The 18,981-nt window shown below is 40.8% G+C and overlaps 1 protein-coding gene across 5 annotated transcripts in view; it reads right to left on the bottom strand.

Moving 5' to 3' along the window:
• Positions 1–308: 308 nt before the first annotated feature.
• Positions 309–18,981, bottom strand: part of glis3 (GLIS family zinc finger 3) — a 38,308-nt gene continuing 19,635 nt past the window's right edge. For 3 of the 5 annotated variants that reach the window (XM_072659388.1, XM_072659389.1, XM_072659392.1), the window contains 7 exons: positions 16,294–16,455; positions 14,359–14,469; positions 11,216–11,354; positions 10,366–10,522; positions 6,334–6,494; positions 3,859–4,038; positions 309–1,804 (listed from right to left, as the gene is read on the bottom strand). In XM_072659388.1, coding sequence (XP_072515489.1) covers positions 1,671–1,804; positions 3,859–4,038; positions 6,334–6,494; positions 10,366–10,522; positions 11,216–11,354; positions 14,359–14,469; positions 16,294–16,455 — 1,044 coding nt within the window. In that variant the 3' untranslated portion in view covers positions 309–1,670. The remainder of the gene's footprint in view (positions 1,805–3,858; positions 4,039–6,333; positions 6,495–10,365; positions 10,523–11,215; positions 11,355–14,358; positions 14,470–16,293; positions 16,456–18,981) is intronic. The other 2 variants (XM_072659390.1, XM_072659391.1) reach the window with 2 other exon arrangements.

Below are 18,981 nucleotides of genomic sequence, written 5' to 3'. Positions count from 1 at the left end.
AGATTTTAAAGGATAAAGGATAAAGGTGCACGTATTCGTCACTGTACAGTGTGGACTGTACAGCGAAATGTGTCCTCCGCATTTAACCCATCTGGTAGTGAATACACACTCACACACACACACGTGTTAGGGGCAGTGAGTACACACACACACCCAGAGCGGTGGGCAGCCAACTCCAGCGCCCGGGGAGCAGAGAGGGTAAAGGGCCTTGCTCAAGGGCCCAACAGTGGCAGCTTGCCGAGCCCGGGAATCGAACCCACAACCCTGTTATCGATATCCCGGCGCTCTAACCGCTGAGCCACCACTGCCCCATGTCCAGTCCAGTCATGTAATCGTAAGTAGAAAAATAAAATAGGATAGGGTGCAATATGATGATAATTTATCAAAATCTTGATAAATTCTGTTAATGGGATACAAGCAAGTGTATCATAGTGTAGTCAGTGCTTTAAGAACACTGGCCAGCTGCACATTTCATTACAGAGTGTAATTAGTGCTGTTTAATTAATTACTTTAATTTAATTTCTTTTAATTTAATTAGATTAATTAGTGCAGCAGAAAAAATGTTTTGTGTATGAAAAAAAACATACCATACCATACCCAGCCCTACTAGATATTGCATTTTCTTATTAACAATTCAACATTTCAGATTTAATTCGGATTACATTCAGGTTTAATTAGAGTCAACAATTTGTGAAAAAGGCATTATTTTGAAATAGACAACAATTTCAGAAGTAGTGACTTTTGAGATCAACAATAAGTAAAACAAATGATTTTGAGACAATAAGTCAACAATTTGCGAAAAAATGTGAGAATGTGTATTTTTATATTTTAAAACCTCCACATCCTGTTCACATCTAATAGGTAGATACACTGTTTGTGAAGCAGGTCAGAGATAATCCAGAGGAGATCCAACATTACATGACCAAAGTCCAGAATGTGTGGATGTGGCCGGGCACGTTAAAAAACAACTTGCAAAAAAAAGTCATTATTTTGAAATAGTCAACAATTTCAGAAGTAGTGACTTTTGAGATAGTCAACAATAAGTAAAACAAATGTCACAACTTTGAGACAATAAGTCAATTTGCTGAAATAAATGTGAACAAATAAATTAAGATGGGCAACAAATTGCCGAAGAAATCACAATTTTAAGATGTTCACCAGTTCGAGAAGGCACTATTTTGAGACAATAAGTCAACAATTTAAGGGGGACGAAGTTGAAGAAAATAAGTCATTCGTCTGAGATAGGAGGTCAACAATTTGAGACGATAGTTCACTATTTTGACATCCAGAATCAACAGTCTGCTGGATTTTTGTTCTTCTTTCAGGAGGGAATGGGCTTCCACTGCAATTTTGTGCACCAGTAAAACATACAACCAAAAGTACTCTGCTTTTCCACATGTTTGGATCAGGTTATGTTACAAAACCGAATTTCAGACCATAGAAAAAATAATTAATAAATGAAACTCACAAAATATAAAATAAAATATAAAAATCACGCTGTCAAGACTGAACTGGAATCCACACTTCTGTTGCTTCTCTTGGACTTTAGATTTCCAGAGCAACATTCTTTTACATATCTGACTCTGATTAAAATACAACAAGCAAGTCAGCAATAAATCATCAGTATAGACACATGATCAAGTGGACAGAAGATTACTCCTAGCTGGCCTTTATCCCTCCCTGTAGACACAGGAGAGCTGGCTTGGGCATTGATCCACAGCACGTATTTGAAGGTAGTTGTCGTCTGACACCGACTGGTCTGGATTCTCCAAGGCATCCTTCGATACGCAGTGCTGATCCATCACTGCAGTCACAGATATACAGTTTGCTTAGATTAGTCTGAGAGGCATGTCCCACTTATGCTGATTTCCCATTTCAGCTGACAATTAATCGCCATATAAATTACTGTGATTTACAATTTTAATTGTCTTCATTGTTTATCGTATGATAGTATTAAATACAAGTCTAAGACGGCCATACAGTCAGTTTTGCTTTCTAGCTGCCAATGCTTAATAGCTTCTAAATGGTGTCAGAGACAGCTTGAGCTAAAATAAACAAATTAATCACTGCTGTTTTGCATCAAACCAACAAACTGTATCCAGTACACTTTCTTTTTGTTGGTGAGGTTGGGAGTTGTTACTTCATCAACATTATTTTATCTCCATATCTTTAATGCTTTAATGCAAAAGTATACAGTGGAATGCAAAGGTATTAGCAGCACTGGTCAATACTGGTGAATACTTGAGTACGAGATGGCATGATTTGAGGCAGGACCGATCATGCTTTGGGCTTCTGTTGCAACCAGTGGCAGGGAAACACTTCACGCAGTTAAATTCCCGCAAATTTAAGAAACAAGCACTACGCTGTCTGTTAAAAATCTGAAGGTGAAAAGAGAATAAATTCTACAGCAAGATTATGGACCTAAACACACCTCACAATCCACAACGAACTACCTCAAGAGGTGCAAGAGGATGGTTTTCACATTCCCTAAAGACTGAGGGAACTAGAAGCCTTTTGTGAGGAAGAATGGCTGAAAATTCTAATAACCAAGAACTTAAAGACTTTAGGGTTAGGGTTAGGGTTAACCCTAGCTGCTATGAAAAGTGTTTACGAGCTGTAATCAAGGTTAGGGTTGCAACAGTATATGGCACAATAACCATATCAGAAAATACCACAGTACACAGTATTTTACAATTCTTTTTCTTGTTGTCGTTGTTCTTATTATTCATATTATTCATATTATTATTATTATTATTATTATTATTATACACTCACACTTAAAGGAATGAGAACTGGGTATTTTTTGGCTGATCAAAAGCTTGAGATGATTTATTAATCGATATAGAGGTAAAATATCTCCCTTTTGATAATGAATAAATAAGAAAGCTGCTCATGAGGGGAGCTCAGCAAATTATTATTTTCATCATGGATTAATCTGGTAATTATTTTCTTCATTAATCAACTGATTGTTTTGCTTTAAACTCTAAAAATAGTAAGAAACTGGATGGTTTCTTTGTTTGGTTGCCCGCCCACCCCCAATACCAGTATTAAGCAAATGTACATGGTATGATAACCATCAATTTTCATATAATGGTCCACCTAACAGCGGTGTACCACTGGAAAACCTTGCTGTGATACTCAGTGTGAATACTTGCTGTGAAAAGGGTGTGATTACTAAATGCTGACAATACAGGTTCTCAAACCTTTGTTTTTAGGCGGCTTGTTTCCTTTTTATTATTAAGAAAATGGAATAAACATAAATAAAAACGTAATCTTGCTTGAAATATGTATTTTAATTTGTCATCTTTAACTTCTTGATGAATGCCTGGACATCTATTACTAGCGTAGCTATTCACAGTAACATAAATTTTGACCAGGGATGTTCAAATGTTTGCATGCCACTGAAAAGACTCGCTGTGGGTTCCTCCTGGTGAAAGACTGTAATTCTCGACCCTGTGTCACTGATTGTGTACACAGTGTGCAAACCACAGCCACTAGATTCCCGATTAGAAGACAACAAGTTGTGTATCATGAAGAGAACAACGACCCGACAACTCTGAAAGACGTGTAGTGTGAACCTGGCATAGGTGTCCAATAACTTACCCATTGAAATTAGGGTTTTTGAGATATTCGGCCACATCTGGCTGGGATAGAGAATCTAGTCTAATACAGGTCCCCCATAAATGATGAATGCATATTGACATATACATATTGTATTGCCAGATTCTTGCCAAAACAGGCCCCTATTAATTATGTTAGTAATACTGTACTGGCATGAATATATAGCTTACAATGAAAACTTCTATACCAGTTAAAGCATTCAGGAACCTTTATTTTTAAGAGTCTAGTATTCTGCACCTGTGATGCTGGACAGAGCTCTGTGGATGAGGTCCATTTCCTGCTGACTCGTGACTGAGGGACCCAGACTGTCCTCAAATTCAGCTATCTGCATCATGGAACAGGAGGACACATGCTTCGCAGTCTGCGCTGACTCACTATACGAAGGGGAGCACACCGTTTGGCTATGGCTAGAGAAACCTGAGTCCGACACAAAAAAAAAAACACACATACAAACACATTTAATTTGGTTTGGATATGACCCCCCTTACATTATCAAGCATATTACTAGTGCTGTAAACTGATAATACCTTTGGAGGTTCTTCAATTTGAAACTATAGAAGAACCTTCAATTAAAGGTTTTTAGAAGAAAAAGGTTCCTTGAAGGTTCCTAAGAGCACTTTAAGAGGTTCCTTTACCATTTCAAACTAAAGAACCTTCAAAAGTTCCTCAAGGATACTTTTAACAGTGTAGTCAGGAAGTGGATTTCCCACTTTTAGCCACCACTAAAAAGGACATGCTTTACACATGCATTTCTGGACAAGCTAAGAGATCACCACTGAATGTAAAAGAAGCATGTGGACTGAGGCGGTAGAGTAGTATTACAGGATTTTACACAAATATGACTTTTCAGCAGCGTTACAAAGTTCTTGTAAGCGTTTCCTTGTCCGATTCTCCAAAATTACGCAGTGCAGCAGCAGTGTGCTGAGCCTGGATTAGCAACGATAGAGATGCTATATTCCCTTTTACAGGTCAAGTGAAGCATCATAATGATTTGAAAGCTGTTATTCTTAAGTAAAACTTCTGCATGACATAGCCTTAAAGATTACGTAGTGCGCTATGTAGGTTATAGGGAGCCATGTGGGGTTCAGCCTGTTCACTGCTGAACCTTCAGCATTTTTCCTTACAACATCAAAAGCTGTCCTTCATTAGAAATGAGTGCAAATGAACACTGACTGACTTGCGCTCTCGATGGACCGTATCCACAGCCCATAACAATGCGTCTCACATTGTTAACCAGCTACTGTAACTGAAACAAAGCTAATCAGCGAGCGTGTTCAGGTCTGAAAATAATAAAAAAAACTGGAGCACAAAAACTACAAACAACAAAGACGCGAATGAACCGAATCACTGTGGGAATATGTTGACCTTTGTGAAGAAAAGCAAGAAAAGCAAGACTTTTTCACTTGTCTTGTGTTTCAATTTCCATCAAGAGGAAATTGATGTTGAGACATCAATTAGCGCGGCACCAGATGTGATTTTGGGTGACCTCCGTCTTTACCCAAGCTTGGTTCCCTAAAAAAAGTGTTCCTTAGTAGATGGGGACACTTGAGGGAACCACTTTTGGAAGAATCTTTACATTGGTACAGAACCTACTGTTAAGATTCCTCACACTCACACATGTATCTGGCATCGCTCAAGGAACCCCTTTTTTACAGGAATGGAAGTCTGGACCAACCCGGACCACTTAACTCTCTTTAACTGCAGACTTATTCTGCAGTATCTTGTAAAAACTACTAGAAATGACTCTTACTAGTTACTAGTAAACAGTTCTGAAAATGGGGGAGTGAAAAGTGGGCCTACATAGTGTACAGACCCAGGTTTGAGGGGTTCATTTCTTCTACTGCACTTTCTTTCTCTGATCCACATTACGCTTAGAATATCTCACCAAGCGAGTGGTGTTTGCTGTGAGGTAAAACCCGATGCATATGTAAGCGGGCGCTCCTGATACATATTGACTATACTGCTGGGGAAAAAGTCCAGCTGAATGATTCATGAATCTCTACTTCCATTTCAGGAGCAACAGATGGCTGTCTGTTAGGCAAAGTCAAAAATAGATCTGTCTAATGCAGACCTTATCTTGCATTGTGTAGGGTTGCTCCCCATGTTTTCCAGGCTCACTGTCGTGCTCTAAGGGAATATTGGATCAAATTCCACATTGTGGTTGGTGCTTATTTGTGAGGCACTGCAGGAGCAGCGTTTAGATTCATTTTAATGGAAGTTGGAAATAAGTAAAGGCTTTGCCTCTCTGTATTTATAAAAGGCATTTTTTTAAAAGATACCCCTACTAATATGTAAATTCAGCTACTTTAATGTACATCTATTCATGACACACAGCTTGTATAAACTCCGTAGAAAAGCACTGCTAATAGAATGGAGCAGCTGCATGTGAGTCTAAGGTCACCATGCCCAACACCAAGTGTCTGCTAGAGGGGTATTAAACTTCCCCAACATTTTATTATTTATTATCATATTACAATTTAATGTTGTGACCGATGTGAACTTGCACAGGCCGAGTATAGCAGAATGCTTGTACGCACTTATATAAAACCAAATTGGTTTTCATTTATTGAGAAATGTTTCCAAACTTTTGAATGGTGGCATATATAGCAGAATATATACCTAATGTGTGTTAACTGAAGGCTATAACTAAAAATATGACTAAAAATAGTGTGTCCATGTTTATTATAGCAGTAACTAACTATTGGAACATACCATCCTGGTGAGGAGGAAGGGATGATGTGGAGTGGTCAGGGTCTCTGGGCAGTAGGCTGGTCTTCTGGGCTGCCACCATGCGGTGGTGCGAATGAGGAACTGAGGGAGGAGGCTGGTGGGGTGGGCCGGAGCTCGGCTGCTGGGCTACAGGAGTGTCAAATCTGAAATTTTGAAGAAAGTCACAAATAATTAACAGAGCCAACGATGCTTGACGCACGATATTCGTAAGTTTGATTGTATACATTGTGGGCTGGTTGCCTAATATTGATTTAAGCCTAATCGTCACCATTGGAATTTCTTTTTAGTCTGGGTCTTAGAAGCCTGGCCTATGTGGCCAAAAGTATGTGGACATCCCTACTGATGATTGAGTTCAGATGTTTGAGCCACAACCATTGATAACAGATGTATCAATCAAACACACGTGATCTCCTTAGACGTGATCTCCTTATTGGGTGGTAGATGCCAATAGAACGCTGCTTACTGGACAGTGTGCAATAGGTAAAGTTTAGTGGAAGAGAAATAATGGCTGTTTTTTTAGGTATTGATGCAATTAGTTTCAGTGAAGGGTAATGTTAAAAATTCAAGTAAAAAAAAATGAATAGATCATACACTTCCAACATTCCAGTTATATGAGTCCTGAACCCTCCACCCAACAGAACACCTTTGGCATGAATTTGGAACATCGATTGAAAGCCAGGGCATTCTCGTCCAACATCAGCGCCTGACCCTGCAAATGCTCTTTTGACTGAATGGGCACAAATTCCCAAAGACACACTCCAAAATCTTGTGGAAAGCCTTCCAAGGGAGAGTGAAGAATGTTACAGCCACAAAAGCCCATGGATTTGGTATTGGATGCCCAACAAGCTCATACAGCCCTTTTTCACAAAGCAAGATTCACAAAGACAAGGTTTGAAAGGTTTGGTGTAGTGTAGTGGGTAGCAACAATGTTTTGCCCAGTCTGGAGTTTGATTCCCCTGGCTGGGAAAGCCCGCCACTCCAGTACGACTTCTAAAACTAGGGATGTCCCTATTCAATCCAGTGGATTGGGATCGGGCCGATCCAGGCATTTTGAATTAATAGCAAATTGTTTATTTTAATCCTAATCCAGTTCCAAGTCTTTGTTTTATTACGGTGTTCAGAGCGCCATCTGGTGTCCTCAAGGCGCTATTAATGGACATTACTACCCAGACAGCAGCAGTGCGGACATTCTCAGAAGATAAATAAAGAAGTCTGCAGTGTGGAGCTATTTTACAGTGGAACCTGAAAACAGACCATAATATCTGAACCTAGAGAACTGCTCTGTTTTACCAGCGGAAGAACCGCTTGCCTTTCTCTGTTTTTAAACCAGCACTGAGGAGCACATTCAGAGAGATTACATATGGGTTGGGTAATTGGCAGTCCAGAAATCAGTCTCATTATAGAAACTGATCCTTAAAATAAATGGACTTATCAATGGATTAATCAGCAGCTCATCTTCTCTAAACTGTGGGGCTGTAATATTTACGCACACAGAAAAATCAGATCGGTATCGGCTAATGCTCAGCATTAAGAGACTCTGATAGCATCAGGGGGCAAAATTACCTGATATGTGCAGATTTGCACTTTTTATTTAGATTCATACTCGGCTGCCAAAAATTTTCTATATTTAATATCCGAACATATTTTTGCACTCTTAGCTTAGTTTATTCGTTTTTATGTCAACTACAGTCTGTTATGTGTGAATACTGTTGAGACTGCCACTTAAATCTAATAATAATATCCATCTATGGGATGTTTTGGAACGTCGCTTCAGAGCCAGGCCTTCTCGTCCAACATCAGTGCCAAATGCTCTTTTGACTGAATGGGCACAAATCCTCACAGAGACACTCCAAAATCTTGTGGAAAGCCTTCCCAGAAGAGTGGATGTATGCCTTCCCAGAAGCGTGGAGAATGCCGTAGCCTCAAAGGCCCATGGATTGGGAATGGGATGTCCAACGAGCTTTTATAGGTGTAACGTTCAGGTTTCCTCATACCTTTAGCCATACTGTGCATGCTTTTAGGAGCAAGGATTTCATGGATGCAAAAACTGCTTGAAAACTGTGGAGCTGTGGATCATAAAGACTTTATAGACGTTTATACACTATATAGAAAACCACTGAGAAAGAAAAGAGGCTACAAGGTTTTTTACAACTGATTTAACACATAGAGAGGTAATTACAGCAGGCCACTCGCCTCGGACTTTCATGGTATTTTTTCAGATTCTTTGAAGCACTTTTCAGCTTCCCCTCTGATCGGCGGCTATAGCGTCAATTAATGCAGACTCTTAAGACCAATGAGGCAGAGCAGAACTTGCTCTTACTAGCCAATTGTCTTTGAGGAGTCCTGCGGTGCGCTGCGCGCCTACTGCTGCTACTGGAACAATTGCGGGCAGCGCATAGCCATGAGCATCTGGCTCTGGCAAGGCAGGGGCCGTTCCCTTCGTCCTTTGAAGTGCAGCACCGAAGAGACGGGTTTCTATGGGCCGACCGTGCAACAGTGTCGTTGGCAATCCAAAACTGTAAACCTCTTCCCAAACGCTGTGCCACAGCAGACGTGTAAGGCTCACAAAGGCCCATTGGTAGCCTTTCACGGGGAGGGAAAATGGCGCTTTATTTTAAATCAGATTATTTCAACTATGAGCTAACAGCCATAAAGCCATGACAACCAATGTCCAAGGACTTATTTGTTGCAGATCAGAGAGACAGAAAAAGAGTGCTGGAGCATTTAAATCCGTCATAGCAACCTGCTCTGCCAAGGTGAACTCGAAATGAATGCTAACGAAACGGCGATTCAGTCCACGGCAGGTTGCTTCATTGAGAGCGCACCAAAACATAGTATTGAGGGGGAGGGCAGAGGGGAGGGTGGAGAAACATACCGCAGTGATGAGAATGCAAGATTATGCGAACCAATTCATCACCCTTGCAAAGAGACACAGACACAAGCGTATAGAAGTAATGCCAACTTATCGTGGCACCTAGTGTTTCTCCGCCTGCTCCAACCTCTGGCTCAGAGGAGCACAAAATGCACCTTCATTTCCCCTACTTATACATGAGAGTTAGCATGAGCCGTCTTTCTTTTCTCTCACTTTTTTTCTTTCACTTTCTTTCAGGCTTCCTGTGAAGTAGAGACCAATTTTAGGCCCAGCAGGAGCCTTTGGGAGGAATAGGACTACCGTTGGTTCTCAGGGTACTCGATTAAAAAGCTTCATTATCATTGACTTTAATGGTGACCGTGAAATAAAGTGTTCCCCTTCCCTTGTTAGAGGAAAGTAAGTGAATAAATGAGCGAATTCTTCACAACTCAAGACATTACACCTTTGTTTAGCTTGACGTTGACAATTAGTCTGTGGTATGATTGGAATATTAAGTTTAAACAACCTTTTACTAGACGTTCAGCTTTTATACATGGAACTGGCTGGAGTTCAGCCTTCTTTGTTCACCCGTGTCCCATGCTTTGTATCATAAGGCATTTCTTTAAAAAGTTTCTATTTTGAGGTATTGAAGTATTTGAGGCATATTTGGTGGGTGGTAAGACTAGGTGTTTTCATTCTGAATGGGCAAGAGCAGGGCACAACTTCACATGGGGCAAAATGTAACATGGATGTTTTATGTATGTAGTTAAATTATATGTTAAATATTAGATCATATGTTATATAATCGCCACTGTCGCACAAAAAACACCTAAAATCTCTAAAATATGTAGCAATGTCTACATAGAAATCATTAAACATTGTTTTTATTCTTTTTAACTGTTTATTTGCTGCTGCTCAAACTGTTTGCGTCAACCAGAGCGAGGGGAACACGCCATTTAAATTACTTTACAAACTGTGAACCCCCTAAAACAGTCATACATATGTCAAACCAAATAAATTACATTTGGCCTATTTTGTAAATCTGATCAGTTCAACAATTTAATCATATTATTGGCTAACATTAAAGTCTTTTATTTGAGCTGGATTGAGCCGTCCCGTTAAGAACCACATTTCCAATGAAAATAGGTTTTAGACGGTGGTACCTGCTGTTAGCTGGAGGTAGATGAGACAGTGGGACATGGGAACTGCTGGGGGAAGGATGAACCTGTCCCGCAGCTGGAAGCTGCATGGAGCTGTGTAGAGAAGTCACTTGACTGGACAGGTCGTGGGAGAACACACCAGCCATAGAGACATCACAGACTGAAAGCGCATAAGAGAACGAAACATTTTCGAGTCCTGTTGCTATAAATATGTATTATGGGTTCTAGTCAACATTACTGACACCATTGCTTTTTAGCACACAATATAGAAAATCTTTTGAAAAAAAGTGGCCAGTGAACTGCTTTGGTCTGTGTTCACTCATTTGTTACTTTTAGAGCATCACAGGATCAAACTGCAATAGATAAACAACTGAAAAGTGTGTATGGTCATTGACCATGCAGCTCACAAAACTGTTAAGAGCATTCCAGAAACACTGACCAAAAAGTCACTGTATATATATATGGGCCTAAAAGTTGAGTTTCAGCACCTTGTTTAAAGGCCACACACTCTTTAGTTTAGTACCTTATTACATAGAGACGTGTAGCTGAAATGCTGCCTACATTTCTGCACTTTTAATTTCTAAACTTGGCGCTTTTTTCACTGCTCTGAAACGTGAATTTCACAGCACTTATAGCCATCTATCAAGTATTTAAGACAGAATTGGTATCGCTATCTGCACTCTGTATCGGCAGATACTTGAAAATCTGCTATCGTATTGGAAAAGACAGTGGTATTGGTGTATCCCTAGTCCTAATATGCAAGGGTGCTGTAGATGTTGACCACATACAAATACATATATGTGTGTGTGTGTGTTTGAAAGATGTCATTTACATGCAAGTAGAAGCAGTGTACCTGTATACAAGTCAGTGGCTAGAGGGGACTGGCAGGACTTGATGTCAACTGTCTCCAAAGGCGACAGGCTGTGCTGCAGAGGCTGTATAGTTAAGCACTCTGAAAGCCCGTCTTGGTAGTGCTCTGCGCTGGGTCTCAACTGTTTAAGAGAAAAAAAAGAGTCAAATGAACTGTAATCATTTTGGTTCAAACAAAGGTCCTTCATTGTGTCAGCAGCTTTCCTTAATGAATTTGGCCTAATGAATTTTAATGACTTCAGCTGGTTGAACCGTACATTTCTTTTTTTGGTGGACAAAACAGCATTTATCCTGACTGTTCTCTCTAGTGGAAATGAACTGGCTCTTAGCAAGAAGTGTGTTCATTAGACTGAAGTACATAGCAAGATTGACTAAAATGCTGTTACAGTAGTGGCCAGAAGTTTACATACACTCAACATAGACATGAATGTTAATGGCAAGGATTGGAAGTTTGGGCTTTCAGTGATTTCTCTGAACCGGTCTTGTTCTGGAGTAGGATATAACAATAGATAGTTTTCATTCTGGGGATTTTGGGGTTTCCTAAAATCGACACAGGGTCAAATGCACACATACAGAGCATCTAATATTGGGTTAAATGTCACCTAGCTAGTTGCACCTTCACAGATGCTTTTGGTATCCATCAACAAACTTCTGGCTGGTTGAATATTGGACCTCTTTTCTTGGCAGAATTGGTAAAGTTCAATTAAATTAGTTGGTCTCTTGGCACTGACCTGAGGTTTTAAACAAATGTCACAGATTCACAGATGATTTGCAACTTGTGTTTGAGATTCTTGGACTGTCCCATTGAGTGTTGGTCAAGCCAATGAGTGCTGTCAAGCAAGGCTTTCTTTTTGTTCATGTGGCACAGTTGCAAACATCAGCTTCAGCAGCCTCTCAGTCCATTGTAACCATGGTAAACCTTACTTGACACTGATGTTCCAGCTGCTTCCAATTCATGGCAGACATATGTGCATAGGTGGTTCTTGGGTTGTTCTCCTCTCAGCTAAGAGTGACGACTGGGTCTTCTCCCAGACTTTGTTTGAATTGATGATCTTGGAATCTGCGTTGTTTCAGAGACACCTCTGACCGGTCACCATCCTTCTGAGATCTGCACTGAGCTCCTTGGACTATCCTTGGAGAGTTGGTCAATCCAATGAGTGCTGTCAGGCAAACCCTTTTTATGTGGGCACAGAGAAGCCATCAGCCGTAGTCAATCATGATCACTAACAGGACGTTTGCAAGTTAACAGACCTGTTGGAACTTTCAGCACCGCTGAATTAATACTCTAAGTGGGTGTATGGATATTTTCGACCCTGTATGTATAATTCTGACCCTCTGTGGTTTTCAGGGAACCACCCACAAGACATAATCTGTACTTCAGTACTGTAGCTCTTCTGTGGGATCTGACCACAAGGGCTACCCTTTGCTCCCCATGCATATCAATGAACCTTGGGCACTCATGACCCTGTCACCATTGGACCTTCGACAGGCGCGATTGTACCCACATAATCAATGTTCCTCACTTCACTTCATGTCAGTGGTTTAAATGTTATGGTTAATCTGTATAGACATGCATAAATGGTGTAGAGTTGTGTTAGAATGTATGCTGCCTATTTTAAGCGCATCAGTGACATTAAATGCAGAAAACATATGCTTCACATTTTTGCTGTCTATTTTTACTCTCTCCCAGTTAAGAAGCAGCACACCGTAAGTATCTGTATCTATGGTGATGTGATTTGTTTTCTCTCGGTGATAATGAGAACAGCTCCTACTCAAGTTACTAGTTTGATCAACAACCCCTTGGAAACTGGTGTGTGTTATGTCTTGTAAGTGAACGAGGCTAAAATCCTAAAATGTATTTGCATGTAAAAAACAAATGACACTGGCATCAGCTTGGTATGACTGGAGAGCTTCAAAGATGATGATGTATGTTGTATGGCAAATGATTTCGTAAATGACAGGTATGACCAGAGTCAAAATATTATGACCACCTGCCTATTACTTACATTTACGGCATTTAGCTGGCTCTTATCCAGAGCGACTAACAAAAGTGCTTTGCTGTTTACTCAAGAATAGCCTTAGCTAGTTTAAATAGGCTGAAAATTCAAAGATACCTGCAAGTTAAGACACTACGAAACACGATAAGTCAATATGGAGAACATAGTACTCTACTGTTTGCCCAAGTATTCTCGGAAGTGGTGGGTCTTCAGTCTAAGTTTGAAGACAGCGAGCGACTCTGCCGTTCGGAAACCCAGGGGAAGTTCGTTTCACCACTTTGGTGCCAGGACAGGAAAAAAGCCTGGACGCTTGTCTTCTATGGATTTTAAGGGATGGTGGGTCAAGCTGAGCCGTACTTGAAGCTTAAAGGGCTTTTGGTGCGCATCGGCTTTTGACCATTGCCTTTGCATATTTGTGCTTTTGGTGCATCCTGTGCTGCTAAAACAGCTCACTCTAGGTTCCAGGACGTGGAACGTGGTGCCACCAAGATGTTACAGTAGATCCTTTAAAGCAGCATTAAGTGAGAATTGGTATTTCTTGCTCCTGGGCTCTCCCTACAGTCAGGAAGTGGGATTCATGCATTGAGCCACTCCTCAAGAAGTACAGAGACATCATTGGAAGAGAAAGAAGCCTGTCGGATGAGCCACTTTCTTGCCTGTTTCTCCAGAGTTACATAGTACAGTTGGCAGTGTGTGGAGCCCGGGGTAGCAACGACAGAGCCACTAATCTCTTTATTACAGGTCAGTGGAGCATCACCATGATTTTGAAGCTGCTATTTTAAGGTACAAAGAGGTCCTGAAAACAAGATCTATTAAACCTTGCAATCATCTATCATCGCTTCAAGGTCCAGTCCTAACTTCCTAATTACATTTTACACATTTTTTAAATGAGATTTCTTCAGTCAAATATGTTTAGTTTTATTATCCCCATCTCCCAGTATTGCTCAAATGATGATCAAATTTCCATATGTCTACATATTATCTAACAGACAAATGTTTAATGGGGTGTCCTAATTTTAAATGACTGTATAAAAGACTGGATATCTTCTAAATCAAATTTCAGTTCAATTCTAATGTGATCATATGCAGTGCTAAGGTGACACAAAAGCAATGCTTGTGTGACTCTCACCTTCTTCCTGGCCTGCTGCTCCTTGGTGGAGTGTGATTTGACATGCTTACGCAAAGAGCTGGGATCCGTGTAGCGTTTCAGACACCCTTGAATCTGACACGCGTACGGTTTCTGCACAGAGAGAAACACACAGAGGTAGCGGCGCGGCATTTTCAGTAGTGCACCTGCACCGTCTTCTTTGTAGCATCTTGTGTGGGTGGGCTGGAATGAAGACATTAGTAGAAATGACAGGCTCACTGAACACTCTGGGTCCTTATTTTCAGCTGTACACAAGGGCTGAGCAATTATTATGCTTGAAGTTGTGGATATATTACCACAATTATTCAGTAGCAACATAGTTTAAGTTTGATGGTACTTCAGTCTTAATTAACAGAAAAGGTCAGTGGTACTTGGAAGGTTTGGCCACCGTATTAAGTCTTAGTCTTGAGTTCTTAGTAACACCCTCTTTGGCAGATATCACAGCTTGTAAACATTACAGCCTCCTATCCAGCTAAGAGTTCTCCTATTCTTTTTCAAAGAATTACAAACCAACCATTATAAAACACCCCTAGTTCTGCAGTACACGCCGGCAGAGTTGCTGCACAGCATGTTCTGATCTACCCACAGATTTTCAATGCTGCTCAAGTCAAGAGGACTGTGTGGGTCAGCCCAAAACTTCAGCTGGAGTTTCTTAAAGTAGTTCATGGAGGATTTTGAGGGATGTTTTGGATCACTGTTGTGTTGTATAAGTAAGCCTCTGTCAGCTCTTGTCTGTTTCTGAGCTAACTGTGTCACTTTCCTTCCAGAATTCGCTGATATTTTGTGGAATCCACTCTTCCATCCACCAGTGCAGTATTTCCTGTGTCACTGGCTGCCACCCGACCCCAAAGCACCACAGATCCACCCCCATGCTTAACACTTGGCGAAGGGTTCATTTTTTTACAAAATGCTGATCCTTTTTTTTATTCAACGAGAGTAACGCTGGTGCTTGAAAGTTTGCGAACCCAGTAGAGTTTTCTATATTTCTGCAGGAATTTAGAGAACACATCACCTTCAAGAACTGACTGTTTACTTGCTGAGCAAATCAAGATAATCAATGATTTTTACTTCACCTAGTGTTATGTGGTGTTATATAGGAAGAGATATAGGAGCATTTAATGGGTTGAGTAATAATGGAGAGGGGGAGTTTGGGCATGGCCCTTCTTCCAAACTTTCATAATTCTTCATTATTCATAAGTACCATTATGTCTGCAAATTTAAAGTGCTGTATACAAAGACAGCAGGGCGCTAGGACCAGGGCGTTAACTCACTGATGCTGCTACTTTGATCCAGCACTGATTCCTTTGACTGCCAAGAGACTAAAGAGACGACTGCTGAAGCTGTGACAGGATGTAGGCTATGTAAAATATTATTATTGTAATAATCATATTTAGGTTAAGATTGTTGACTGGTCTGGCAAAATGAATACAGCTCACTAATTATCTTTACATTTTCACTAAATGTGATGTTTTCGAATTTCATGCTGAATGGACCAATAGAAATGCTCCAAAATGCCTTGGAATAAAATCTTCCATTAATAAGTTAATAAGGGTTTTTCCTCCCCTATGCCATTTTGAAGATACAAGGTTTTTGTCTGACAGTCACGATTTGCGATTTGCGTTCTTTTAAAATGATCTGGGCTGAGCTTCCTAAAAGCCTCTTGGCACAAAGATGACTCTTCAATGGTAGAGCGAGTATCACATTAACCACTCTCTCCATCAATTAAGATGATCCTGATAAGCATTCGAGACACTGAGCCCGGGTCAGTTAAATCTTCATGTAGGCTGAGGCAGCTTTTGTGATTAGATGTGTAGGCTGGGTTATGAGGGGAAAAAGGTTGGGAACCCCTGCAATAGAAACTGCAGCGGCATCACCACAGTTCAGATGATTAACGATGGAGCCCTAGTGTAGACTCACTGTGTCGATGTGTGTGCGCTGGTGCTTGGCCCTGTCGCTGGAGTTGCTGAAGGCTTTCTGACAGCCTGGGTGCTGACACGTGTAAGGCTTCTCTCCTGTGTGGCTCCGCAGGTGGATTTTCAGGTTCTCCAGGCGGGAGAACGCTTTTTGACAGCCCTCAAACTGTCCAGAACAGGGAAAAAAAGAGATGACGAGAAGGAGGGAGATAGAGAGAGAGAGAAAGAGAGATATATCATTATTTCTGCACATCAAAAATGCACATCGTTTAGAAATCAGAGAGGGTGCTCAGGCTGGACCCAAGGGCCGAGCGGCGTCTCCACATGCTTCAACCAGGAGGGGTCAGTGTTTTACTGTTGAAGTCAATCAACCATCTCTCCACGACTCCTCAGGTTTTACACCCTCCCCTAGCCCATTACCTGCTCCCTGCGGATCTAAAAGGCTCTGAATATATATATATACCACTGTGATTGACATAGCATGGTATAAAAAGTCCCTTTCTGTTCCTGTGCTGCTGCTAATGCATAGAAACGTCCTCCAGCAACGGTGCCAGGCAGAAGGTCTCGTTGCGGCTCATTACTGGAGCGTTCAAGTTTTTGCTTCTGCCATTTCCTCATCCAAAAAAAAAAAAAAAAATAACAGTATCAGCAGTATTTTGCAATGAGCTCACTCAGGAGGCACGTACATCCCATGCTCTTTGTCCCCTCTATGACCACGTCTGGAATGTGTAGGCCTGAACTTGAAAGCTGAAAGGACGTGTAAGCCACTGAATCGTGAACGGGACCGCTGACCTTATTTTAGGGAGGAAACACAACAAGCAATAATCATCCAATGTCTAATTATGTGTGAGGGCACAAGAATAGCTAAGATTCTTTCTCACACACTACTGCTCTTATTACCAGGGTTGGGGGGTAATGCAATACATGTAAGGTGTTACACAATAAGAGTAATGCTAACTGTTTTCGGTTAGAGTTGCAGAAGAAGGCAGTTATTAAAATAAGGTAATTACTAAAAGAAACTGCAATCATGGAGCTTTTCATGCCTCTAAAAGCTAGTGCTGGCAAGTGCTGGCCTTTAACAAAGAACATATTTACTATGATCATGATATTAACTAATAGATACAGGTTAAGCTCATTTCCAATGTGGTCTGAATTGGCTGAGCTTGGACATCCAAGTCATTTTATGAGCATTCCCACATCGCTAGGCCCGTTGTAGAGAGCCTTTAGCTTCCTAAACATTCTTTAGACCTTCTAAATAAAGTTTTTTTTTTTGTGAAGTTTGGACCACTCTCACTGGAAGATGAGGCAAGGGAGGGGAGCCTGAGAAAGCTCTGGGTGGCTGATGAAACTTGAAGCTGGACCCCCCTGAGAAAAGGTCAAGCATGAGTTAGAACAGAAGGACAAGCCGGGGTGGTGGTGAGGTGTAAATTTTTGTCACGAGAGGGTGAGGAAAGAGGAGCATTTAATAGGGTGAGTAACAATGGAGGGGGGAAGTTTGGGCATGGCCCTTCTCCCAAACTTTAGTTATTTCATAATTCTTCATAATTCATAAGTACCATTATGTCTGCAAATTCAAAATACTGCATACAGAGAGAGCAGGGTGCCAGGACCAGGGCGCTAACATTCCTTTGACTGCCAAGAGACTGGAGAGACGACTGCTGAAGCTGTGACAGGATGTAGGCTAAAAGCTTATTGAGATCTTCACACAAGCCTCCCTTCAAAATACACTGCATGCAACATGAAACAATTAGCAGTTACAGACTGAAGATTAGCAATTGGCCAATTATCTTTACTTCATTCTTTTCTGTTTGTTTGCTAGCTAATGCTTACATTCGTGTAATGAGGCAATTAATTTAGTGGAATCTACCCAAGGAGATAAAATAGCACTACTGACAGCTCATTCGTATGAAAAAGTTAGGACAGTCCATGAAAACGTTTGTCTTTTAAAATATTTTTAAACAGGTGGACATTTGATCTTCATTTAAACAACAATAAAAGATGGAGGAAAAATAACTAAACCAGTGAAAGTCTTTAAAAATCATCACCCTATGCCCTTATAGCTGGCATTTCCCCCCTTGGCTTAAATAACTTCAGCTAGACGTTTTCTATAATGATCTACCAGTCTCTGAAATCAACTGGGAGAAGATTTTCCCCACTCCTCAATGCAGAACTCTTTCAGCTATAGTTTTTAGACAGATAGTCTCTCACATTTTCCACAAGCGTCAAACAATGACATTTACACCTCCAAGCTTTCCAGTTTATATGGGTTCTTATGCTCAAATGCTGTGTCCTCTGTTACAGTGTCCTAATAATTCAACTTTGGATTCATTTGTCTAAAGCACATTGGTTCACATGTCCTGGTCTCGGTCTAGGTGTTTTTTCTCAACATCAATTTAGGATTGCTGGAGACTTCTTTATGCATTTTGTGGTCTGCTGTTAGACGTGCTAGGACAGCCTGACCTGGCCATGTTGGCCGTTGTTGCACTTGTAAATGATTAAGCAGACAGTGGAATGGCAGAATTTTTAAGTGTTGTGAGATCTTTTTAAACCTCCTCCCAAAAACATCTGCATCATCTACAACCTTCTTTCTGAAGACCTCAAAGTTCTTTGGATCTCACCATGTTAATACCACTTACTTCACCAATCAAGAGCGAACAAAACTAAATGTCTGAGGTTCAAATAAGACAGATTC

This window comes from Salminus brasiliensis, chromosome 16 (assembly GCF_030463535.1).
Source record: "Salminus brasiliensis chromosome 16, fSalBra1.hap2, whole genome shotgun sequence".
NCBI classification, from domain to species: Eukaryota; Metazoa; Chordata; class Actinopteri; order Characiformes; family Bryconidae; genus Salminus; species Salminus brasiliensis.
This window is presented reverse-complemented; position numbering and strand designations above follow the sequence as displayed.